At 33.6% G+C, this 25,689-nt stretch overlaps 5 protein-coding genes and 1 non-coding gene across 10 annotated transcripts; 4 read left to right on the top strand and 2 right to left on the bottom strand.

The window, feature by feature from the left end:
- The first annotated feature begins 3,063 nt into the window (after nucleotides 1–3,063).
- On the top strand, nucleotides 3,064–6,571 carry LOC140964237 (protein LONGIFOLIA 2-like). The gene is made up of 3 exons (XM_073423846.1): nucleotides 3,064–4,978; nucleotides 5,066–5,216; nucleotides 5,713–6,571. The coding sequence occupies exons 1-3, from the start codon at nucleotides 3,113–3,115 to the stop codon at nucleotides 6,465–6,467; spliced, it is 2,772 nt and encodes a 923-aa protein (XP_073279947.1). The 5' UTR covers nucleotides 3,064–3,112; the 3' UTR covers nucleotides 6,468–6,571.
- Nucleotides 6,572–7,117: 546 nt separating this feature from the next.
- TRNAT-CGU (transfer RNA threonine (anticodon CGU)) lies at nucleotides 7,118–7,189 on the top strand. Its single transcript has one exon. It is a non-coding gene; the product is annotated as a tRNA-Thr (tRNA).
- A 2,182-nt stretch (nucleotides 7,190–9,371) lies between these two features.
- LOC140964241 (uncharacterized) lies at nucleotides 9,372–11,619 on the bottom strand. 2 transcript variants are annotated; one of them, XM_073423855.1, is made up of 2 exons: nucleotides 11,267–11,619; nucleotides 9,372–11,151 (listed from the first exon to the last, which is right to left on the bottom strand). In XM_073423855.1, exon 2 carries the CDS (start codon nucleotides 10,970–10,972, stop codon nucleotides 9,899–9,901), a length of 1,074 nt encoding a protein of 357 aa, XP_073279956.1. In that variant the 5' UTR covers nucleotides 10,973–11,151; nucleotides 11,267–11,619; the 3' UTR covers nucleotides 9,372–9,898. The 2 variants fall into 2 exon arrangements, with proteins under 2 accessions (XP_073279956.1, XP_073279957.1); XM_073423856.1 differs by having other exon boundaries at nucleotides 9,372–11,133.
- A 3,754-nt stretch (nucleotides 11,620–15,373) lies between these two features.
- Nucleotides 15,374–19,155, top strand: LOC140964239 (nuclear transport factor 2-like). 2 transcript variants are annotated; one of them, XM_073423853.1, is made up of 8 exons: nucleotides 15,374–15,485; nucleotides 16,423–16,610; nucleotides 17,069–17,366; nucleotides 17,456–17,869; nucleotides 18,053–18,174; nucleotides 18,261–18,326; nucleotides 18,590–18,653; nucleotides 18,764–19,155. In XM_073423853.1, the coding sequence occupies exons 2-8, from the start codon at nucleotides 16,425–16,427 to the stop codon at nucleotides 18,982–18,984; spliced, it is 1,371 nt and encodes a 456-aa protein (XP_073279954.1). In that variant the 5' UTR covers nucleotides 15,374–15,485; nucleotides 16,423–16,424; the 3' UTR covers nucleotides 18,985–19,155. The 2 variants fall into 2 exon arrangements, with proteins under 2 accessions (XP_073279954.1, XP_073279953.1); XM_073423852.1 differs by lacking the exon at nucleotides 15,374–15,485 and adding an exon at nucleotides 15,500–16,108.
- A 591-nt stretch (nucleotides 19,156–19,746) lies between these two features.
- Nucleotides 19,747–22,324, bottom strand: LOC140964242 (probable LRR receptor-like serine/threonine-protein kinase RPK1). Of its 3 annotated transcripts, XM_073423858.1 has the most exons (3): nucleotides 22,088–22,324; nucleotides 21,571–21,723; nucleotides 19,747–20,280 (listed from the first exon to the last, which is right to left on the bottom strand). In XM_073423858.1, the coding sequence occupies exons 1-3, from the start codon at nucleotides 22,176–22,178 to the stop codon at nucleotides 20,249–20,251; spliced, it is 276 nt and encodes a 91-aa protein (XP_073279959.1). In that variant the 5' UTR covers nucleotides 22,179–22,324; the 3' UTR covers nucleotides 19,747–20,248. The 3 variants fall into 3 exon arrangements, 1 of the variants encoding a protein (XP_073279959.1); XR_012172848.1 differs by lacking the exon at nucleotides 22,088–22,324 and having other exon boundaries at nucleotides 20,491–22,077; XR_012172849.1 differs by lacking the exon at nucleotides 22,088–22,324 and having other exon boundaries at nucleotides 19,747–21,498; nucleotides 21,571–22,077.
- A 361-nt stretch (nucleotides 22,325–22,685) lies between these two features.
- Nucleotides 22,686–25,440, top strand: LOC140965067 (uncharacterized). Its single transcript, XM_073425117.1, has 5 exons — nucleotides 22,686–22,810; nucleotides 23,553–23,698; nucleotides 23,779–23,847; nucleotides 24,004–24,110; nucleotides 24,721–25,440. The coding sequence occupies exons 2-5, from the start codon at nucleotides 23,560–23,562 to the stop codon at nucleotides 25,273–25,275; spliced, it is 870 nt and encodes a 289-aa protein (XP_073281218.1). The 5' UTR covers nucleotides 22,686–22,810; nucleotides 23,553–23,559; the 3' UTR covers nucleotides 25,276–25,440.
- Nucleotides 25,441–25,689: the final 249 nt, after the last annotated feature.

The raw sequence follows: 25,689 nt of genomic DNA, 5'->3' as shown, positions 1-25,689 counted from the left end.
ACTGTTTCTTTCATACTAACGATAATCATTTACTCACAAAAGATAATATACTAAATAAGTAGTATCTTTAGCTTGGTGTACGTGTAAGGATCATTAAGGTTTAATAGGGAAATGGAAATGCATCACCAATTAATTTAGCATGTGGTAACAGGTGGCTTCTCATATTTTTATTGATCCGGGTCGCTTGACACGAACACGAATATGTATATTTTTTATGTAATATTATTAGGCAAAAATTTAAGACACGACCAGACTCGACTAGATATCTTAATGAAGATGTTTGATTAGGTGGGGAGATGGTCATGTGCGAACAGATAGCCTAATCTCTTGGAACATAACATAGTATTAGCTAGCTAGCTAGCTAGGGTTAAATTAAATATGATTACGATAAGGTTGGTTTGTTGCCTTCTAAACTTCAGGCAACCCTCATGGGAGATCTATCCACATTTATTCCACGTGATCATATCCGATTTATAAACTCTTAATCAATAACTCCATCGATATATATTTTTTTTATATGAATTTTAAATTAAATTGCATCGATACTCTTAACATAATAAAATAAGAAAATAAATTTATTTAGACACATAATAGTTCAAAGATTTAACATCCAAAGCAAAGAGAATGTGTACAAAAGGTTCCCGATATTGCAATAAGGACCATTGATAAACGAAAGAACTTGGTGCATTTCAATTAGGAATTCGAAAAATGGTATATTAAAATTTTAAATATGAGTTTCAAATAGCAGTGACTGTGCTTAATTGGCTTTGAATGTGAATATTATTACAAATGAAATGAAGACAAAAGCATTAATTAGTGAAGGGCAAGAGGCAGGCAATTCTTGATTGGGGAAACATAGTGTCCCAAAGTGAGTCCAAACACAGCTATATCCTTATCATCTACACCTCTGATTTCATCTTTTTCTACACAGAGGTATTGATTAAAAAATTAAGTATAAATCCCACCATTTTTAACACAAACTCAGCATTTTGGTCGGTGAAGTGAGAGAGTGATTGCCATTTTTGTTCTTAATGTAGCTGCCAATTGTGTGGTAAAATGATACATGTTATTTGGTCGTATAAAAGGCACATACAAGAACACAAAATATTTTGGTATTTCGTACTTACAAGAAAACATAAAATATCGAAGAATTGCTGTCACTGGATTCTTGCCAAAATACGAGAAAGAAGAAAAAATAAAAGTGCAAAAAATAGTGTGAGAGAAGACGAACACGAAAGAAAAAGATGAGATATAATAACAATAATACCAAGTTATTTTCATAGTAAATGACGTTCCTGAGAAAAGCAAAACAATTGAGCAGTTTCAACAACTTAGTGCAGAGACTGCTAATCTTTTTTATGGCAGATGATAGTAATGCAATGCAGCAAATTTAATGGCAAAGACCAAAACAAGAAGTTTGGGTTTCCTAACTCTTGAACTACAATTTATTACTGTCAGCAGATGATGGTGAAATTCAGACCTGGTTAAGTAATATTAGAGAGTGACACTTCGACCAAGCAATTAATTAATTGGGAAATTAAACAATCCGTTATTGAATCTACAAACTTGCCGTCGTCTAAACTGAAACTCGATACTTCACTTGCCCATCTCCACCAGAGAAGTACACAACAGAAAGCCTCGAATAAGAAAATGTAATTTTATGTATGACTTTTTTTGAAAAAAAAAATTTATAATATACTCCAAGCTTATCCTAACGAAGTTGAGAAAATATTCCCACTTGCAACGTAAGAATGTACAAAAAAGTGGCTGAAAAATAGTTTAGACTCAAAGGGATGGCCATTTGCCAGTCCACAAATCCATTTTCCTACATTAACCTGACAGAGTCCACATGCCCCATGTAGAGAGATGTCCACGCTTCAGAGTCTAGACAAAACTCATTACCTTGTCCACTTGATAATCCAAGAAAATGACCGATATAACTCAACCCCACATTTTCACATCGCCAAACTGACCCACAACCGCACTTGAAATGTGATAAAAATAAATAATAAATAAATAAAATACTTCAAACTATACATATATATAGCATCACCTCCATGAACGTTAGCCTCTGTAATCCAGCGGGCTCTTATTTGACTGATTTTCCAGAGAATTCCAAGAAACAGAAGCATCTTTTCTTGATCTTTCTATCACAGTTTTCAGCATAGGTAGTTGCTCTGATACTTCGAAGTTGGGTGGATACAGTGTCTCCATTGGGATTCTGGGTCCATTTCCATTTCCTGTTTCTGCGCGCATTCTTGATGTCATTCAACGGTGGAAACTGTATCACTCGAATATTGGGAATCCAATAAAGCTAAGATTTCGAACCAATTCCCATCAGTCATCACACAAATGATTTGCAAATTGCGCCTCATTTGTAAGTATTCAGTCTTTTGTCTTCTATTATTTTTGCTGAGAGTTCTTGCAGAGAGTAAAACCCAATAATTGGATAAGACTAACATCCACCCTGTGAGAAGAAAGATACTAACAGTTTCAATTGAGTATGATTCGTGTACGAAACTCACCACCACATGACAAAATATCATACAATTTTTCTGAATTCTTGAATCAGGTCTCATTCTTGGAGTTAATGAAACTATACAGGCGAGTGCAGGAGTAAATTAGAAATACAAAGATCCTCTATTTTGGAACTAAAGTAAGAAACAAAGATGTCTTCCTTAATGGACGAGAATCGAGATTTTCGGAAGCAGATAGGATGCATGAATGGCATTTCTCAACTCTTTGATCGTCACCATTACCTTACAAGTTGGCGTATTAGCAGCCACAACAATAAAAAACTACTTTTAGGTACTTTAAGGTTTCAAATACTTTAACATGAAAGCTTTTAACTCTACGTGTCTCTGATAAACCCACTTCACTGTGTGTATTCTTTTAGGTAACCAGTACCAGTTGAACTCCCAACATACAGCAAGAGCTGCTGTGGTGAGATTCTGAGCAAGTTTCCATTGCTTTTCTCAGAAAAATATATATGAAGAAATGGATTCCGTTTTATGCGTTCTTAAGAATAAAATAAATTACATGAATGTAATTGCACCACTTACATTTGCAAGAAAAATTTCAGGATGTGCAGCAGTTGAAACATAGAGTTTCCATGGATTCATCCCAAACCTCTTATTTGTCTTCCTCGTGTTCATCTACATTGTCATCGCTTGATTCTCATGGCACAGCAGGTCCTAAATCACTCCCACAAAGACAAACCTCCATTCATGAAGGCACGCTTGATCTTCGTGACGTAGTGAAAGGATCGATGTACAGAGAAGCCCGTTGCCTGCCTGTCAAAATCCAAACAAATGATAAAAGTAGAGGCCATGCCATGAAGCACATCGACTCTCCCAGGCCCATGCAGCAGTACAAATCCGGAAAGCCAGAAACCACGGCTTCTGAGGGATCGACACGGTTTCTTGCTATGTTCCAAGAAAGTACAAAGAACTCTAAGGATGCACGGCTGGCACTTCCTCGTTTCTCTTATGATGGGAGAGAATCTAGAGAGACATTTCAGTCGACTATGAAGAGCAAAGAACTCCCTAGATTATCGTTAGACAGTAAAGCAAGTTCTATGAAGTGTAAGCTCCACGAGTCAAGGTCGAATTTACTTAGCAGGGACTACCTGCAAATGGAAGGTGAGAGCTACAGCCAAGATCTCCCTTTGAAACAAGAACCAGGAAGTCAAAACCGATCATCTGGTGTTGTGGCAAAACTAATGGGCTTGGATGATTTCCCAGATACCATTTCATCTAAGAAAAGTAGGATTACAAAGGTTGAGTTATGCCCCAAAGAAACTTTTCTTTCAAAATTATCCACAAAAACAGAGAAAAGCAAGCAAAATCCAGTTTTTTATTCCCCACTTGCTTCACAGAACAATCCTACATCTCCATCACCATGGTTACACAGTGCCAGTTCTATCAGGAAACCGACTGAATATTCAAGGTTTCCAATGGAACCAGCTCCTTGGAGACAACAAAATCCCACTCAAGGTTCTCTAAAAAAGGCCCAACGAAGCAGGAAAGCACCAACAATTACTCAGCATCTATCTTCTTCAGTTTATGGTGAAATTGAGAGGAAGGTGACAGAGCTTGAGTTTAAGAAGTCAGGAAAGGATCTCAGAGCCCTTAAACAAATTCTTGAAGCAATGGAGAAAACAAGAGAGAGGTTAGAGAACCAGATAGGTGAGTCTGCTGAGGTTACATCACAAAGGAGATGCAATTTGGAAGAAAGTTTATCGGATCAGAATTCTAGTTTGTCAAAGTGGCAGAATTCAAACTACCACAAAGTCCCTAGCACCAGGGGTCCTGGAACTCCTAAGCCTTCAGTTTCTTATATTGTAATCAAGAAACCAACGAAAGTGAGTGATGAAAAAAAACTTTCAAGCTCCAATCAGCTTATTGAGATGGGAACACATTGGCAAAGAATCCAAACTCTGAACCTGAAACACGAGAGGGAGAATTCAGCTCATAGGCAAAAGGCGAAAGATTTTATGCCAAGGATTCATAATCTCAAAAACACCAGCAAACATCTTCCTTCAATTGATAATAGGACCACTCGGAGAACTTTAGAGTTGGCAGGAACCTTAAAAGCACCTCAACTCATGAAGGCAGAGAATTGCTCTGGAGGAAATATAGTTGCGCTAAATTCAAGATCACGACAAAATCTACCAAAGAGAGAAGGAAATTTCAATGCCACTGTCGCCACTTCATCAGACTCCGTCAGGGTCGAGAGTCATTCCAAGAATAAAATTGTAGAAAAAGGTCCGCAGAACAAAAACCGCTCAAAGAAATCAAAGTATTTGGAGCTAAGTGATGAACAATCGAGCGACTTCAGTAGTGAAACAAGATTTTCAAGTTACCAAGGTGACTCGGCCTCTGTAAAATCAGAAAGCAACAATAGTATAGCTTCACATATAGAAACAGAGGTCACAAGATTGGCCCATTCAATTAATCCAAGTGCCAGTCAACACCAGGTATGTAGAGATAGAATAAACGATGTTATTCTCGTGGTTTAGCTTCATGACCACCGAATATAACTTGATTTATGTTCTACTTTCCAGAATTCTGTGTCAACATGCATAGATAATATACCAGCAGCTGAACTAGCAGTAACCATGCAAGAACAACCAAGTCCAGTCTCAGTTCTTGATTCTACATTTTATGGTGAAGACTTGCCATCTCCAATAAAGAAGATATCAATGGCTTTTCGAGGTATTCTGTAAATACAAATTTGTTTTGTTGTTTTTTGACAAATTCACTTTAACAATTTGCACTATGCAACCGTTGCCTCATAATCAAGGGCAAGAGTGAACTCAAACAGAATACATTACAAAAATAATTCACTACAGTATGTATGCAAGATTCATCCATATTTAAATAGCAGTTGTCTCATATTAATAACCAGTGAAAATATTTCCCTTGTGCTATATTGATTGTAGCCATGCATTTGAACGATGATGTGTGCATATAAACTGATTGTTTAAACTTATGACATATTTTGAAAACAACTTGTTCAATAAAGTTGTACGATGACTGAAATTTGAATATCAAACGTGAAGAAAATAAAGAATGTCATAGACACAATATATGCCTTCCATATCATTTCATGAAGTAATGATTTTTGTAAAATGTGCATTCTCTTACATGCACTAACAATGCATATGAATCTTTTGACTAATTGGATCTATTGTTTTTTCCTAATATGCAGATCAGAGTCCAAGTCCTGATGAAGCCAACTGGCATCTTGAGAATCTAAATCATTTCATAGATTGCCCGAGATCCGATCACAGTCACATAGTTCATGAGATTAGAATGTTGAAAAGTGAATCTGAAGAGTTTGCTCAGAACCAAAATGAAAAAGGATATGGGTGCCCAAATCCTAATCAAAGATATATTAGCAAGATACTGCATGCATCAGGACTCCTGAAAGGCGCGAACTTCATCCCAATGACTGGTCAGTTCCTTTCCTCACGCCACGTGATTAATCCAGACATGTTCAGTGTTCTCGAACAGATGGAGGAAACAATGCCAATCACGAACAAAGAATTCACTGAAAAGAACAGTCAGATGCTGCTAAATCAGAAAATCGAAAGAAAAATTGTTTTTGATATGGTAAACGAAATACTTGTTCAAAAAGTCGCTCCAGACAAAACATTTACTGTAGGGAGAAAAAGGATTAGCCCGCCAGTGCTTGTGAAAGAAATAAGTCAAGAGATGGAGCGGTTGTGCAGAATGCCTGACAATAACTTTGACGAAAAGGATGACGGATTAAAAAGAATCTTAACCAGAGACATGATGAACCAATCTGAAGATTGGGCAGAATACAGTGGAGGGATTCCAGCCTTAGTGTTGGATATAGAACGTCAAATCTTTAAAGATCTGGTTAACGAGGTGGTCTCAGTTGATCATGCGGTTGTTCATGATCGAGCGAAGAAACATCGCAAACAACTATTTACCATGTAGTATTTATTTTTCATCTGTTACTTAAAAGCAAAACACTAACTCCATTACTTCAATATTCATGTTCAATAAAGCTCCTCTAAAACTGATCACAGATTTCATTTAATTTGAAGTACCTTGCGATTTTTTCATGTCTTGCTTCCATCGCCAAACAAAGAATGCTATAGAGCTGTTGGAAAGTTAAAGTCAAAAAATTAATTTTGATTCACGTCCCTTGATAACATGATCGAATATGGCACACCCGATATTTATCACAATCTCGATAATCCACGTAAATTCATCAAAATGGAACCCAAAGAAACCGGTAAATTTGATTATATGAATAATAGCCAGTCATGATAATAAGCAGGCAGTTACAGTAACATACCGCAACTATTTCTCATATAGAAGAATAAAATCGCCTGTCGGTGCAAATGTAACAATTCACCTACTGCTACCCTCGATCACGCCCCAGAAGTCAGTCTATAAACAAATATACTACGTTAGCCAAATTCATAACTTACACTTTCTGTGGATTCTTCGTTTTAAACCAAGACATTTACTCGGCCTTGCTCCTCTCGTCGTCTCCGCCGTGATATCGCCAGAGCACAGCAACAATAGCCGGGGAAATGAAAATTTTAATATAAATAAAAGTTTGCAAAATTTTATTACAAGCTTCCGTAGCATAGTGGTAGTGCGTTCGCTTCGTAAGCGAAAGGTCGCGAGTTCGATCCTCGCCGGGAGCTCTATGTTATTTTGACTTTTGAAAAACAATTGAATATCATGTGTCTCAAATTTTGTATAGTAAAACGACATCTCTTCTTTGCAAAACGGTATGAATGATGGCATTAACCTAAATTTAAAGAATCTTTACTTGTTTATGCACTTTATGGAGAATGGATCATCTACTCTGTACATCCCACCGTAAGTAGAGGATGTTGTGACAAAAAAAAAAAATTTAATTTTAAAATTGTCTTTATTGTAGGCATCTTCACAAGAGACACCGTGATGTGGTTGTACAGCCATAATCACAATTTTCTATTCTTTTTCTTTTTATATATTTTAATTAATACTTTCTTTTTAATTTTTTTTTTGTTTTTTTACCTTTCTGTGTATACATTCTAATTTTTAAAAAAGTATTTTCTATTCTTTTTTTATCTTGTCAATTTTTATTGTATGGTTTTTTCTTGTTATAATTTATACATAGCTTATATACTATATACTAATGTACCAATTGATTAAATATGTCAATATGGAAAAAAAATTATATATTTTATTCTCAAAATAAATAAATTCGGTGGTCAAAAAATTAGAAAAGAATTGGACATATAAATGATCAAGAAAATAGGAATTTTTATATTGAAGTCCTCTCCTTCTTTATTGTAATTTTTTTAAATTGATTAAATATGTCAATATGGAAAAAAAATTATATATTTTATTCTCAAAATAAATAAATTCGGTGGTCAAAAAATTAGAAAAGAATTGGACATATAAATGATCAAGAAAATAGGAATTTTTATATTGAAGTCCTCTCCTTCTTTATTGTAATTTTTTTAAATTGATTAAATATGTCAATATGGAAAAAAAATTATATATTTTATTCTCAAAATAAATAAATTCGGTGGTCAAAAAATTAGAAAAGAATTGGACATATAAATGATCAAGAAAATAGGAATTTTTATATTGAAGTCCTCTCCTTCTTTATTGTAATTTTTTTAAATTGATTAAATATGTCAATATGGAAAAAAAATTATATATTTTATTCTCAAAATAAATAAATTCGGTGGTCAAAAAATTAGAAAAGAATTGGACATATAAATGATCAAGAAAATAGGAATTTTTATATTGAAGTCCTCTCCTTCTTTATTGTAATTTTGTTAAAAAAATTAATGAGAAAAAAAAAAGAAAATGGACGAATCAAACGTGTAAAAAGAACTAAAATTAAAACATAAATATGTTTTATTTTCAAAACAAACGAGATTTACAAAATGTGGAAAAAAAAGAAAGAGGAAAACAAAAAGCCCAAAAATGACAAAATAAAAAATTATAATATATTTTAAACAAGATTAAAACTGAAAATTTGAGAGTAAGTAAAAGAAAGATAAAAACAAAAAACTAAAAAAAATTAAAACTTAAAAGAATTAAAATAAATATAAAAAAAACTTTTTTAAAATTTTTTTTTCCCACGGCATCCTCTACTGTGGGGATGTCCAATAGTAGAGGCCGATCCATTCCCCACTTTATGGTGGATAGTATTTAAATTTATATTTAATTTAGCAAGGGAAAATATATAACTTCTTTTTTGGAATTTTCTTTACTCTCTGTTACTCATAGTATGTCGGAGTGAATCGAAAAATGATGAAATAGTGATATATCATGCATGCATCACGTCGGCAATTAATGAACCAAGATACACGGAAATTAAAAAGTCGGTGTTACAAAATCAAAATTGACTAGTTAATGACAGTGGATGAACAAAATAGTTATTTTTCTGGTAAATATATAATATCACCCAAATACTCCACATGTAGAGAGGCGGTTTAATTCGCTGCGAGATTAGTGTAAAAAAACACTACAAGAATTCTGTGCATGCATGGTCCCCTGTGCGTTTACACATACCCAGACACGTGCAAAGTAAAAAAATAAAAACCCTAATTACTTTGTACTGCTCCAATCCTTTTCATCTTCCCTTCTTTGGACCACACACTACGGTTTCCATTTATTTTTTTCTTCCTTCAAGATTAAGCTTAATTTATTTTTCCAACTGTTACTTTCTTGGATCTTATGTCAAAATTGACAACACAGCGCCTATCGTATTCACTCAAGAACAAAACCCTTTTCCATTTCCTTCTTTTTCTTCTTCATGCTGTACAGGACCATGATGCTGGCTAGGGTTTTTAGTGCCCGAAAATGACAATATTAGGCATGCTCATCATTGGAAATGCTCGTAAAAATAGAATATCGTGGAACTGATACGTACAATAATTGGTATCAACAATATAATGCTCTGTGTAACTCAATACATTAATATTCATTCTTCAGCAAACCCGCTCTCTCTCACACATATATATATGTGTGTGGGCACGCGCACAAACAAATGTAGTAAAAATAATAATAACAATAATAATAATAAAATGGATTGATATTTATGATATATATATAGGCAAAACACTCGCAATGTTGCAACTTTCTATAATCAACATGAAATCTTGCTGACATGTAGTGATCAATTTCTTGCCAGCTGCATGCATACGATCTGCGATTTATACCTCTTCCAGAAGGAGTTCACAGAATAAATGGACTGGGAAATTGGTCTATGATCTATAAAATCTTCAAACACAAAAGTGAATGATGCAGCTTAGAAGTTAAATTCATCAAACTCGTGACTCCCTCACTTTTCAAGAAAAGAAAAGAACAAGTGTACGTGTGCATCATATGGAGCATTTTAAAGCTAGCTACCTCGAATTATGAAACTGATCACTCTGATTATTTTGCTCATTTGCCTCATTGTTCTGTGAAAAGAGGAGATTGGGTGTCATGCTGAAATGGAATGGCCTCACAGAATGAGTAGAACCTGAGTTAACAGGTGAAGAAAGGGAAGAAGTAGACAATTGTAAGGTCTGATAATTCAGTTGTTTAGGGTCCAATTCTGTATTCATTACAGCGATTTGTGAAGAGTAATGGGATTGTGTATCCGTTCCAGGTTGGTAAAAATGAACCTGAGATCCTGATGCAATAGACAGTGTGGATGACATTGGCAAATGGCTGAAATTATGCAAATCTTCATTTGCTCGAACCATACTCAAGCCATGGCTTTGTATAGGTTGAGATAGAGTTAAATTTGAAGGATCCTGTCTAAAAAATGGATCATTTGGTGAAATATTATTCGGAAAACTTGAGAATGAAGTGGGATTTTCCCTAGAAGCCAAAAAGATGCTTGCAGAAACATATGGATTTTCATCTTCATTTCTTGACCAACTATCATCTCTCCCGCTTGTTTCACTCGAAACGTCCATTGATTTCCCCCAAAAAGGACTTGATCTTTGGTGTTTTAATGGATCATTCGCACTGCCACAGATCTTTAGGGCTTGTAACTTGTCTGATTGTGAAGCTCCGAATTCGAGAAAACTTGGATTTGGACGAAGACTTTGTGTGCTAAAGCTTAGTCCATTAGGGATTTGTAATGGAGGCAATTCATCAATCTCATTTTTCGAAGCATCAAGAAGCCAATCCACCACCTTGCTTGGCTGATTTAGCCCTAACCTATCTTGAAGATCATACAACTGTATGGCAGTTGGAACCGATAGCCTTACACGCCTGTCCCTTAAGCCTTTGGCTGTGCAGACTTTGCTGTGTCTATCTTTCCCACCAAATACTCGGGACACTCGCACGATTCGTGGATCTTTTAACCTAGACCAAGATGTTACTGAAGTATTTGATGAGGCCAGCTTGGATATTTTGGCTTCCTGTGTAGTTTCGCCTCTTATTTCTTGAATCAGCGTAGTAAAATCTTCTTCCCTTTGATTCATGATATATCTTCTTATATATATGTATCTATACTTCAGATCTTTCTAGCTCTCATAACATATTCATTTTACCACAAAGAAATTGAATTACCTACTGAAATGGAGGAGCATGTTGAGTCTTGAAAAGAGTGCCCTTAATTTCATCGGCATAAACCTCCAATTTTCTGTTGAGATGACAAGATCTAGGATTAATTTCTTTTAAAAAAACATCAGCTTCAGCTTCATGAAATCCAACGAAACACACGTGTATTTGAACTCTTAGTTTTCAAAGAAAACATAACAAATCAGTACACTTACCTCTAAACTTCTGATTTAATCGACCTTTCTGATGCAGAAATTGTCAGCCTCGAAATCTGAAATTCACTTTCATATGAATTAGGAAATATAAATCTAAATCTGTTCGAATATTAGAGAAAACAAGATGCCGGTCTGCAACAGACCAAGCTCCATCGACAGAAAAGAATGGTGCAAAAGCGCCCACGTTACTTATTCTCTCAGTTTTCTTTGTCACACCACCTGGGCTGGATTGGTAATTACTAATTAAGCATTAGCTAGTACTGAATGTGTACAGTTTGAGTGAGAACCTTTTCTTCTAATACAGAGAGAGAGCGAGAGAAAAAAAGTAAATGTAGTTGTGTGTGTGGATTTGGAAAAGTTACCCGACAACAATAAAAGACATTAGGACGGGGATCAAAGTTCATAATAATTTATGATCTTCCGTTAAAGAACATAATAAGAACAAGTAGCCAATAAATTGTAAGAAAAATTAATAATAAACTAATATGCAAAATATTTTACGTGATTTATAAAGTAATAGAGAAGGGACAGATCGATCCCATGATTTCATATGTTTATATATATTCAAAAAATAATAATTTTTTCCACTAAATTTTTCGAGATTTAATCTAAGGGTTTAGCCTTATATTCACACGAAGTTAACTCCTGACTCCATACAACTGCACCAAGTTGGACATACATACACACATACATATATATATACACACACACACACACACACACACACACATATATATATGGGTCGTGTTTGCATGCAACATAAATTAGAAACAGCAATTAATATAAGTGATACTGAGGAGAAAATGCATTGTTAACATATATATATATATATAATGAAGTGTACACTGAAAATTAAATAAAACAACTTGAAATAATCCTATATAAAATAAACCAAGTTGAGGGGGTTTACTAAGATACTGGTAACGACAACTTAGCTTGCCTTGAGGCTTGAACCAACGTATGCATCAATTAACTCTCAGTCTGTACAGAGATTGGACCACACTATTTTTATTTCCTGCCTATGAAGCGCTTAAATTCTTGAATTCGAACGATTTATAGTGGGAAATTTGTGGCATTTTTGACAGATATTTCTTGTGTGTGTGTGTGTGTGTGTGTGTAGTGAAAAATATTTATAACTAATCAGCAATAATATTATATTTGAATATATATAGTGTATATACCATACTACAGCGCTGCTCAGATCAGATAATATTAATAGTTTATCAATCAAAATACTGACATGATCCCCAAAACTGGAACGTGAAAATAGACTATTTTTTAAAAAAAAAAAAAATTTGCAAGTTAGTTGATTAAGAACACATTGGTCTTATTTGTATTTGATCATGTCCTTAACTCACATGCATTCTGATTTCTGCCTCCGAGGTAGAGACAAGTTTAAATGTTCAACAAATAGTACCACTGATTGCTTGTGTTCCTGTGAAAAGGTTAGTAAATTATTGATGTTGAAAAGACAATGTTAATTTATGATAATGAATCACGAGAAAAATTAATTAATTTTGTTACTTTGATGCTTTGTAGTACATGACAGATATTGGTAGCAATTCAGACAGACAAAGGAAAGTAGAAATTATATCAGTTATTTATATAGATAGCATGATGATATAGTAAGCAAGTAAAGTACTCAACAATTAAAACTTATATATATAGATGTAAATATTTTCCTAAAATATAATACATTTTACTTTAATAAAAATAATGATATGAATATCTTATTAAATTGTGATATTTAAAAATAATAATATAATAGTAATTAAATAAGCAGGTTGCCTAAACTGAACTAAAATCATACACGGTAATAATTGTGTTGGATTTGGGACAATCTTGTACAGATGGATGTCAAGTTTTGCTATGTAAGTGCGTGTTAACGTTATATTCAACCTGCAGGTATTACAATACGAAACGAACGATAAATTTGTCAAGATAAGTGTAAATAGACAATAAAATCCATGGCAATGTTTGGTAGCCATGATAAGGGAATGATTATTAAATAATCATCCCTTATCTCATGTTTGGTTCATTTTTAATTTAACATAGAGGCCCTTGATTATGATTGAAAGCCCTACTTATTTATGTTATCTGTGTGATTAAATATCCTTTCTCAAAAGTGTGATAATGTATAATTTTTGAATAGTGATAATGATAAGATTATACATTGACCATAATATCCTTGAATTGTTTTCTTCAATATAATATGAAAATTAAAATTAGTTAAAATTTAATAATTAATATAATATTTAAATTTTTATTATATTTTTTATAAATTAATTTCATATATTTTTATTATTTTCAATCATTTTAAAGAAAATAAATTGTAATGCAAATCTATCTTAAATTAAATTTTTATAAATTTCTAATCTTGTTAATTAATTTTTTTATGAAAATAAATATTTATTAAATTCTAATTTATTTTGTTTAATGATTATCGTAATATTTTCAAATATATTTCTAATAAATATATTTAAATTAATTTTAATAAATATAAATTATAATTATAAATATTTAATTATCTATCCAATTATTTTAAGAATATATATTTAACTAATACTTGGGGCATTTTGGTCATTGCAATAAAATTTACAAAATTAATCAATCATTTTAAAATCATATCAAACACCATGTTATTTATCTCATCATACTATTAATCAATATCTCTCATTTTTTAATCACTCTAATTACTAATCATTTACTTATCCTATCACACGTACCAAACGGAGCCTTAGAGTACAAACTTAAAATTTGTTTTTATATAATTTTACGTATTTTTAAATTTTTTTACATAATTTTGTGAATTTATTTCGTATGATTTTATTTTTTACATTTATAAATGTTTTCATATAACTTTATAAATTTTGTAATTTATGATTGTATTTTTTTTTATTTCTTTAAACTAACAGTTTAACGTGAATAAATTTTATTTATTTAATTTTTTTATTTATCAATATAAATATTTTTTTATTTATTGATTTAATTTACAAAAAACAATAAATAAGTTAGTAATAAATTTATTACAATTAAATTTATATTATTCATGTCAATTTAATATGTTTATTTATTTAATTAATATTTTTTAAAAATAGACAACAATCATTTTCAATATTAATAATTATCATACTTAAAATAATTTAATTCATTTTAAATAAATTTTTATATAAAAAATATATCAATTTTATTTTTAATAATATGATTAACAAAAAAATAAACAATTATTTGTACTAAAAAATAGAGAATACATATTTGAAATTAGTGTAACTTAATAAAATTTTAAAATATTTAATTTTTTATAATTATTTTTATATATATTTATATATTTTAAAATTATACATAAATTACAAACATTATTATTATTATTATTATAATTATTATTATATTTGTTTAAGTGAATAATATTTTTTATTCACTATCATATATATAACAGGTTTGAGTTATAATAAAAATTAAGATATATATTAACTAGAATCATATAAAATAATCAAACATCAAATGTTATACAATAATTAATAAAATAATTATTATTTTAAATTTGCAAGTCAATAAAATATTATATTTTTTCATTTTGTAGTGTAATAAATATGATTTTTAATTTTAGGAAGTATTGTGATTGGAATTCGAAAAAATAAAATAAACAATATTAATAATTTTGATTATAAACTATTGTTAATAATAAAAAAAAATATGTTTTTAAAAAGTCTAGATAAAAAGAAAGTAGAAAAATTAAAAATTAATGTCTTTAAAATATTAATTTTTAATAGAAATTAAAGTAAGTACATGAATTTGAAATATTTCTCATTTAAATATCTTTCAAAATCTTTAGATTAAATCAAAAATAATTTTTTATATTTTATAATTGTACTTTAAGATTTAATTTTTACACTTTATAGAATTTCATAAAGTTGTAAAATATTTATTGATATTTTAAATTTTTTAAAAATGAATTTATATATAACATAATTTTTTAAATTTTATTAAAATTTAGATCGAATATCACTAAACTTTTATCGAATATATAAAAAACTCGTTTAAATAATCTATTCATTTTATAGTTAAAAATGTAGAACCAGACTAAATTAAGTCGATTAAACTTTTAACAAAACAAAATTAAAAAACCAAGACTTCGATCAAAATCAAGTCATCGGTCTCACCTCTTGAATCTCTCAACCCCTCCATATTATCTCGCTCGCCCTCCAATCCGCTGTATCAGGTAATTGGTTTTATCATCACTTTCAGATCACACAAATGACGCTGTTTTTTTTTTTTCGTCGAGTATTTTTGTTGTTTTTGCGCCGTGATCAGTGATAAATGTTGTGTTCCGTCTCTAGATGATTGCTACCCTTTGTTTGATCGAGAATGTGTGTTAGTTCAGTTGATGTGTTTTTGCATTTAATTTCTCAATCCGCGTGATGCTTTCTCTCTTTGATTTTGTTGTTGACACGTATCTCAGTTAGATCTGACGGTGGATTTTGTAAACTCCGGCCATTGGTTTTATTTATTGTTTACTTTTGTGACTTATTTGTACTTTCAGGTGTAAAAAGGTTCCATTTTTTTTTTGCTTTAATGGTTTATGGTACAATAATGAATTATAGATTAGGGTTTACGGAAAAGATGTCTTTTTTTTCATTGTTTGTTGTTGTTAGATATGCTATATCTCTGTTTCTTCCTATTCTTCGCAGATCTTGAGCTTAGTTGACCCTAGTTTGTGCTGTTTTGTCTGGATAGATTTTAATCCTCTGGTTAAGTCTCAGGTTTAAGGTTGTGTATTTTTTTAGCAGAAAAATAACTTACTTCCGGCTTTGAAAAATTGTTTCCAGCAAATGGGAGAACATGGTAAAAGTGCTTTTTTACTTGATTTTGCTTTTTGAATTTAGATTTTTCAAGAAATGAAAATGTAATTCGAGTGGGATTAGTTCTTGTTTAATTTACAGGCTACCAGAAAGTATATATACATTGAATTATAGCTAATTAGAGCTAGATTGATCAAAACACAAATCATGTTAAGCTATATTTAGTTTGTTAGTTGTCTCATAAAGATTATGCACCAAACTATAGGCAAAGATATGTGAAAGAGCTTTTTGGAGATTATTTTGACCCTTGCTATTTTCTGAGCCCATTTTGACTTTAATTTTATTTGCTTTCTTAAGGAATGGCCATGCAAACTGTGAGTACTCTGCCTGCTCCCAGTGCCCAAGTGGTCGGAAATGCTTTTGTTGAGCAGTATTACCATATTCTTCATCAGTCTCCTGAGTTAGTTCACCGATTTTACAATGATTCGAGTGTGTTGAGTCGCCCAGATCCTAATGGTCTTATGACGACTGTGACAACTATGAAAGTAAGTTATTATGATTGTCCAAAAACCAGAAACTAGTTCTATTCGCCTTCATTTTTACCTTTTTTCTTTTCTGAACCTGCATATATCTAAAGGTTCTTTTTTCCTGATGCCACCTGATTTTCGAGAGATTCGTGTTTGTCTTGAGCTGCTTTATTCTCGTAGAATGTATTACATGTATTATATATATAATATGGTTAGCTGTATCTACAATAATCCATTACCCTGAGCTTGTTCATAAATCCGTTTCAGTTCCGATTTATCATGTAGCTTACATCAATGTGTAGAATTGTTTGCCACAATACCGATTTACCACACGGTCAATTGTCAAAGATTCATTAAATTTTCGTTGTTTAACGTGCTCTGATGGAGAAAAGGTTGTTTCAAACATGGCATAAGTAGCAGATATAAGTGATTTCACTCGGTAATATAAACCTTTGTTATGTTTTGTGTTTTTCCAGAGCATTAATGATAAAATTTGTTCCCTGGACTACAACAACTACAAGGCAGAGATAAAGACTGCTGATGCTCAGGATTCATATAAGGATGGAGTGATTGTCCTAGTTACTGGTTGCTTGACTGGAAAGGACAACCTGAGAAGAAAATTCTCGCAAACCTTTTTTCTAGCTCCTCAAGATAAAGGGTGGTACTATGTTAAAAATGATGTTTTCCGGTATGTGGAGGAGAGTGAACCAGACATCAGTGAAGTGACAAACGGAGTAGGTGACTCAACATTACATTCTGTGACCCAAGATCCAGGTTGGCTATATAACTCGTTTCAAATGAATTAAAATATTGTCTTACAATCACTTTTTATTGGCCTTTTCATCAACTTCAGTTTTTTCCAGAACCTGTTCAAGTGGTTGATCTGCCCACCTCGAACAATACAGCTTCTCATGAAAAGGAAATTGAGACTGTGGAGGAGAAACCCATTGTCCAAGAGGTTGATGAAAAACAAACTAGTCATGACAGGGATATTGTTATTGAAGCTAAATCTCATCCTGATGAGAATCACATATCCGCGAATGCAGAATCAGATGCTTCTGCAATCGAAGATGATGCTCCAAAAAAATCATATGCGTCAATTGTGAGCTCACAAACAAAGAAGGGTCCGACCAAAGTTTATGTCCCTGCTAACACTGCAAGATCTGTAAAACCTGAGAAACAAACTGTTATTCCAGCTGCCGAGCCATTGGACTCTGAAGCATCTGCCCCATCAGCACCTGTTGATACCCCTGAAAGCAAAGATGACCAGGACGAAGGTATTTTTTCTTTTACAGTCGTATAGGTTCATTGAGTAAGAACAAGCACTATGGGCCTGAATGCATGAGATTTGGAAGACAATACTTGATATGAAGCCAATTGTTGCTTATCTACAATCTTTTTTTCCCCTAAATCAGTCATTCCAAAGATATATATTTATATTTTTGTGTTATTTCTTACAGTTGATGGTCACTCCATATATATCCGCAATTTGCCTCTAAATGCAACAGTTGCTCAGCTTGAATCTGAATTCAATAAATTTGGGTCTATAAAACAAGACGGAGTACAAGTCAGAAGCAACAAGGTTGATTTTACCATCACTTTCTTCGCTGTTTCATTCTACTTGCTCAGCTTGTGTCGATACTCATGTCATCTGTTCCTTGTATGCAGCTACAAGGATTCTGTTTTGGCTTTGTTGAATTTCAAGATGTTGTCTCCATGCAAAATGCAATTAAGGTTCATTCCCTTTGAACTTTCTTTTATTTTGATTTGTTCTCAGATTGAGCGGTGTTCAGAGTTCAGACTATGTAGTCTGTTTAAGCCTTAACCTTGATTTCATAAATCTGAAATCAGACAGATCTAAAAGTTTGACCGCTCTGATTCACGAAGCTGCATGTTTGTCCTATTGCAATAATTTGTTTATTAGAGAACATATGATCAAGAACTCTTATGACATATCCCTTGATTACTATGTAATGATAAATAATTTACTCTTTCAGGCTTCTCCTATAACAATTGGAGATCGTCAAGCTGTAGTGGAGATAAAGAGGACTACAACTCGAGGTGAGTCATTAGCCATGATAAAATTATACTCATGTTATTCTCTCTTCTCCAGGAACTTGTTACACTTTACTGGTTCTTCATATGATATATTTATGATGTTACTGTGACAGTTGGCACTGGGAGGGGTCGTTTCAATTCTTCACGCGGAGGGTTTCATCATGACAGCTTCAGGGGACGTGGAAACTTCAGTGGTGGTCGAACCTATGTGAGAAACGATAGCTTCAGGGGCCGAGGGAACTTTAGCAGTGGACGTAATGGAGATGGTTATCAACAAGGAAGAGGGAGAGGTAATCGACGTCCTGGCCTGAGTCTGAATACTGATTCAACGTGAAGTATGTATTTTAGATATATGGGCAGCAATTTTGGCACAGTTTTCGTCATCTTTGGCATCAAATTTCCAAGGAGTGAAAAGTAGTAACAGTTCAGTTATTCTTTCCAACTGTGTAGAGGAATTTTAATTGCAATAACTTAATTATATTGTCAGATGGAAATTGCTTTTCAACTTCGTTTGTTGCCGTTATTGCAAATGCTAAAGTTATGGTTTAACCGAGTGTGGAGTGCGAATATTGAGCAGAAAGTTTGTAAGATTCGTGTCATTTAATGATCTTTTAGGTTGCTTAGTTATATCTATATAACTAATGTAATAGAAAATGCGTCCTACATGGGCGAAATAACATGCCCGAAAAGACCTTTGGACATTGAAATTTTAATAGAATTTATGCATATAATTCATATTTGAAGTGCACAGTCCATTAATGATCTAATCGAGAGAATTAATTAATTAATTATAATTAAGTGTATGAATTAATTAATGTTCATGAGCTTGTTTTCATCATTTTTGTATGTACCCCCTTCTGGGCTTTGGTAATCGATCGTGACCAATAAATATATAGATGAAGGGATCAATCAAAGGGTAAAAAAAATGTATATCTTCATTATATTGTATTATTGTTCACACGGGGAAAAAATCAGCTAAAATCATTACATGTGTAAGAGGAAACAAGTCATTGTAGCTAGCTCTCTCGAACAGATAAAATTCAAGCAACCTACAGATGTTCGTAAACAAAATAAGCAACAAGAATACTTGCAAAAAGCCTGTTATGTATAGTTTTTATTCCAACAGAGAGAAAAAACAAAACATACAAGTGTACATCAACTAAAACAAGTATCTACATCATTTAAACCCCTAAATTATGACAAAACGGGATGTTAAAATGGCATCAAAGCTACACTGCAATTATTTTTTTTTGTCGGAGATCAACTCAAGAAGTACAACCACATAGGTTTTTTTTGTTGTCAACAATTTAATAAATATTCATAACTTACTCGAAATAATTTAAATTTGAAAAAATACAAATTATAGATGATAATAAAATAAAATATGAATTTCCAATCCTCCCATTATTTTATTACTAGAAGCATGAGGAGGGTCAAAGACTTGCACGTAGTGGCAACATCGGTTGGAATTTGAACAGATAACCCATCGTCAGTAACATTAACAATTGTCCCTCACTTTATCACACTTCTCAAAAAAGGCTTCAGGAAATGTTCCAATAAGCTTGTTCCTGCCGGCAAGAAATGCATAAACACCGTGATTACCTAACCTTTCCAACGCAAGAGGCATCAACTGCACAGAGCCGGCAAAGTTGTTAGAACCAAAATTATGCAATATTACAAAACTACTATCGTGTCCAGGATAGGCAAAAAAGATCTTCAATTTTAATTCTAAAACCAAAATATGATACATAGGCAGAGAAAGGATCATAAGGCTCAAGGGAATCCTCTTGATTGGACTGAATAGAAGAACAAGATCCAAATTTAAATTTTGGAATTGAACCTGACATAAAATTTCCATGATGTCAAACAGAGTCATACAGGGAACGGGAATTTTATCACGTATCTCCCCACTAAGTCTGTTTAAGCTCAAATCAAGAAAGCTCAGCTTCTTGCAATTGCCTAACCCTTCAGAGATTTTCCAAGTGAAAAAGTTCTGAGCCAAGTTCAACATCTCCAAATTATTGCATGGACCCCAATTAAAAGGAAAACTTCCTTCCAAAGTCGCTCGAGGAGCCCACAACTTCCTCAAGCTCGAGAGACTCGTGATTGCTGCAGAAATGCTACCGCCCTAAAAATTGAATTCTTCAGCTGTAAAAGAAAATCTTCCAACTTTAGAACCAGTGTCCAATCCCATGACTTTGACAAAACGAGGACTTCTAGTTTTGTCAATTTACAATCTGACTCGGCATAGCACCATTAAAATTGTTTCTCGACACATCCAGCACTTCAAGTTGACTCAATTGACCAAGTTCACTAGGAATAAACTCCTCCAACGTGTTAGACTAGAGCAGCAAGGTCTTCAATACCCCCACAGTTCCCAAGACTTTTCGGAAAAGATCAAGATAAATAATAGCCGGAAAGATCCAAATGTTCAAGCTTCCCACAACCATCCCCACTATCAGCAGGAATTGATCCACTAAGTTGATTAAACTACAAATAAATGCCCCTCAAAAGTCTAAAACCCCCAAAAAAATCCTGGAATCGATCCGTTAATTCGATTGCCAGCTAAATTCAGTAATTGAAGAGCCGCGTGATTTGATAAGGAACTTGGTATCTCCGCCAAAAGCTCATTAAAACCCAAGTTGAGCCCTTTCAAATTCGTCAACCCACTAAAAGAAACAGGTAACGATCATCAAATAAAATTCTGGAACCTCAAGTTTTTCCATACCCCAAATCTCCTCGGGAATTTCAGCATTGAGTTAGTTGAAAGCCAGTGATAAAATCTTAAGCTCGCTCAGCTCAGCAACGTCCACCGACAGTTTACCCGAGATTTTAATACTATGGCGACCTAAACAAAGCCTCCTAATTTCAAAACCGTACAGTGGGAATTGAGAAATCCTAGCAAAAGAAAAAGAATTACCTCCACCAGTGAGATTCAACGCAACGACCCGATGATTCGGAGCACAAGAAATCCCGGCCCAGGAGCAGTGGTCCTGATTTTCCAAATTCCATCCACCCAGAGCTTCGTTACGATCCGAAACCAAATCCTTGAAGGCCAAGAGTGCAGATTTATCTGAATCGGAGCCCGACCAAAAACAAAACACAGAAGCAATGGGCTGAAGTGTTACTATTTCATACGGGGACCGATGTTTATTGCCCAGTCAAATTCAAATGGGCTGAGGGAAAAACAACTAAATAAATAATTGTTTCTGCTTAATAAAAAGCATTTTTAGGCCAAAATATCGGCTTCATGTCATAGAAATAGAATACTGGATGAACAGCTAGTAGCCAAGCAACACATGTCGCGATGCGTACTGTATATCGATCATCATCTTATCTTCATCCTAATTTGTATATTTACCAAATGCACAAGAACTCGAACTAGCTATCAATGGAGAAACTTCAACCAAACCACATAAGTACTCAAAGTTTCACACATTCATTCAATACAAAACCAGGGTTTTCAGCCCTCCTTTTTCTTGCAAAGGGATTCAAGAAAACCGCAAGCCTTGCCATGGTTAGCCTCATATCATACTGATTACCTTACCGTCCGCTAAAACAGCGTAATCAATTTCATACTAATTCATCAATCAATGACCCGAACTAACATTAACTCCTTGTTGGATATGCAAAGTGGCCACCGTGAGAAATTCACTGCTGTGTATCAATTTTTAGTTAGTTTCATGTAATTGTATATATAATGCGTGTGTCTGTATGTGGAAGGAACTTTTTATAAGTACGGAATGCAAGTTATTTTCTTATTTTTGCTGTGGAACAATTATTTTAATACTTTTTTAAAATTATAATAACAAATTATCGAGTTTATTTATAATTTTACAATTATTTGTAAACATATGGAATATTGATGAGAACTTCGTTATATAATTAATAAAGTTAATTTCATACATATATATATATATATATTTAAAAAATCAAGAAGTTATTATGTATTCCAAAAGAAAAAAAGATCCAACGGTTAACACCACTTGAGTTCCAGTCAACGGATCAGATCTCATCCACATGCGGAGTAATTGTAAAAAAAAATCCAAAATAGCTTCGCAGGTTAAAACCCTTGCAATGTATGTTTGGGCGTGCTAGCTGTCGCAAATAAGGAGTGCTGAAGCTCGCTGAAATTCGAGACTCTTATTCAATTTTCTGAGGTATTGTACGATTTTTATGCGTCCCTCTTTCTTATTCCGTGATCCCTTTTCCCCTAGGTTTCAGATATTTGGCGGCGTTGTGTGTATGGTCGTTCGAGTTCTTTTGATTTTTTTTACTACTAGGATTTATGTTCTATGTGAATATTTCATTGATTAAGATCCTTTATTTGATGCCAAATTTATTATTTTTTAGTCGAAGATTGATTGTAACCTCAATGGCAATGATTGGCTGTGTTTTTTGCTTATGTAGTAGGATAGTGGTAGCTGTCTCACTCTATTTGGAGATTTGAATTTATAGTTTTCTTGTACTTTCTGAGATGCTGAAGGAAAAGGAGGTCTAGCAGAAATGCAGCTGATTAAAAATCTTACGGGATGTTTAAGTGACTTCGTTTCGTTAGTAGGATTGTGAAATGAATCTATTACTCTAGCTATGGTCCTTAGATAGCTCTACAAAGGTCATTTGTGTTGGACTCCGTAGAATTACAAACCAATTTTCGGACTGCTGCTGTAAACTAATGTTTTGAATTTGCTTCTTCTCGACCTTTTTACAGCTAGTTTGCTTCTAAATAGTCAAAACAGTTTTAAGCTATTTTGGAATGTCTACCAAACTCACAATGTTCGTTATTTTTTTTGAATTCATTGGTTCGCACTTCCTTCTTATGTAGCGTATTTAGCAGATTTTGCATGTTTTAATTCATATTACTCTTGCTAACCTTGATTTTTTTTGGGTCACCTTTTTTAGTGCAAAAATGGCTTTTCTGAACAGAGTTGGCAATGTGCTAAAGCAAACCGTGAGCAAGCATGGTAATTTTGAATTAGCTATCTCGAACTCTTCACTTTTCCAGGCAATAAGAAGCATGTCTTCATCCTCAAAGCTCTTTGTTGGAGGTGAAAATTATTTTCTTTGGTGTGGAATGTACTATTTATTTCTTCTATTACTTTATTTATTCATATGTTTCTCATTGCAGGTCTTTCTTATAATACCGATGAGATGGGTTTAAGAGATGCTTTTGCCAAGTATGGAGATGTGGTCGAAGGTATCAGCTTTCTTGCATAATATATTATAATTGTAGTGAATTGTTTTGCCCTTTCTAAAATTTTATGATCGTTGAATAGACACACATGAAAAGCTTGTGCCTGTATTGTCAGTGATTCTGAGGCTGTTCCTATTAATTTGGCCTTAAACAATGCAGCCAAGGTTATTTTGGATCGAGACACTGGCAGGTCAAAAGGATTTGGCTTTGTTACTTATGCAACTACTGAAGCTGCATCCAGTGCCATCCAGGCATATGATGGCCAGGTACTTTTACATGAATTATTTCTCTTTACTTTTTACCTCACTGTTGACACATTCATCGTACTGCTGTAAAGAGATTCACTTCCGAACACATGATATAGTTGGTTGCAGAAATTTTATCCTTGTGATGAGACTTTAAGCTCCAAATCACAGCCAATAAATGACTAGAGATTACCTCTTGAGATTCATTTATTGTGGAAAAGAATCGTCGGTAAATTTTGTTTTCCTATATTGGTTCACGAGAAGATGTCGTTGTTGCGTAATTTATCTTTGAATTAGTGATTTTCAACCATTTTGGGATGTGATATGGAAACCGTGCAGAGATTCCTGCTGTTTTAGAGCATCAACAGTGGTATGAGCCAAAAAAAATAATCCAAAACATCAAATTGTGATTTAATCGTCGCATTTCTTATAAATTAGAGGTTATAATTTTTTAAATGAAGTTCAGGGAAGACTTACTGGATGCCTTTTTTGTCTTTGAGATATCTAGTTTGACAAGTGAATTGTGTTTGCAACTCCGATTTGGTATTGTATGGGTATTCTTCAGTTTATTACCCTTAAATGGGTTAGTGTCTCTTGAGTTTGTGATCACATTCAGCTTTGTAATTCGCAGGATCTTCATGGCCGAAGGTTAAGGGTGAACTATGCAATCGAAAAACCTCGGGGTGGTGGTTTTGGAGGTGGATATGGTTCTGGTGGTGGTTACAATTATGCTGGTCAGGATGGTGGTAACTATGGTGGTAGAGGATACCAAGGTGGCGGGTATGGAGGTTATGGTGGGGGTGGATATAGCGGTGGAAACCAGTATCCCAGTGGAGGCGGTGGAAACTACAGTGGTGATGATTCTGTACAAGGTGGCGGGTATGGAGGTTCTGGTGGTGGTGGATTTGGCGGTGGAAATCAGTATCCTAGTGGAGGTGGCAGCCACTACAGTGGTGGTGGTGATGATGTACAGGGTGTTGGTAACCATGAAGGCATTGACAGCAGATTCTCTGATAACCCGACTGGATTTTCTTCCCTTTTGGATGAAGAGACAAAGGGGTCGTTCGGTGAAAGCCAGGAACAACACAACACCGGTATTACTGAAGATTTTGGACAGGATGAGTTGGATGGAGACGATAAGGATGACAAAGATGAGCCAAATGATTATGCGAATACGAGGGGATGAGATCGTAGTCTTGAAGTTATAGGTAATAACATTGTAGGAGTTGTGGTCTTCTGCGAGCGTGAACATAAATTATCAACTTTACCTTCACATCATTTTCCTGTACTTCTCCTTGTTGTTTTAGCGATTTATGAAATATCGTATGGATCTAATTTATTATTGCATAAAGGCGATACTTGAGGTGAAAAAAAACGAGGGAGCAATATTGTGACATCAATCTTGATAAATTTTATAACCCATCATCCTGAGGTATTCTTAGGAGAACGTAAATACAAGGATAGATTCGAGGACAACGTGATACAAAAATGATCAGAACAGAAACAGATATAAAAGATAATAAATCTTCTTGTGACAAATTTGAACAGGATGCATGGATTGTCTGTTGGTTTGCATAATGAATGATGAAGGACTAGCCAT

Source organism: Primulina huaijiensis, chromosome 18 (genome assembly GCF_012295235.1).
Source record: "Primulina huaijiensis isolate GDHJ02 chromosome 18, ASM1229523v2, whole genome shotgun sequence".
Classification (NCBI taxonomy): Eukaryota; Viridiplantae; Streptophyta; class Magnoliopsida; order Lamiales; family Gesneriaceae; genus Primulina; species Primulina huaijiensis.
The sequence above is the reverse complement of the archived record's forward strand: the minus strand, read 5'-3'. Positions and strand labels throughout refer to the sequence as shown.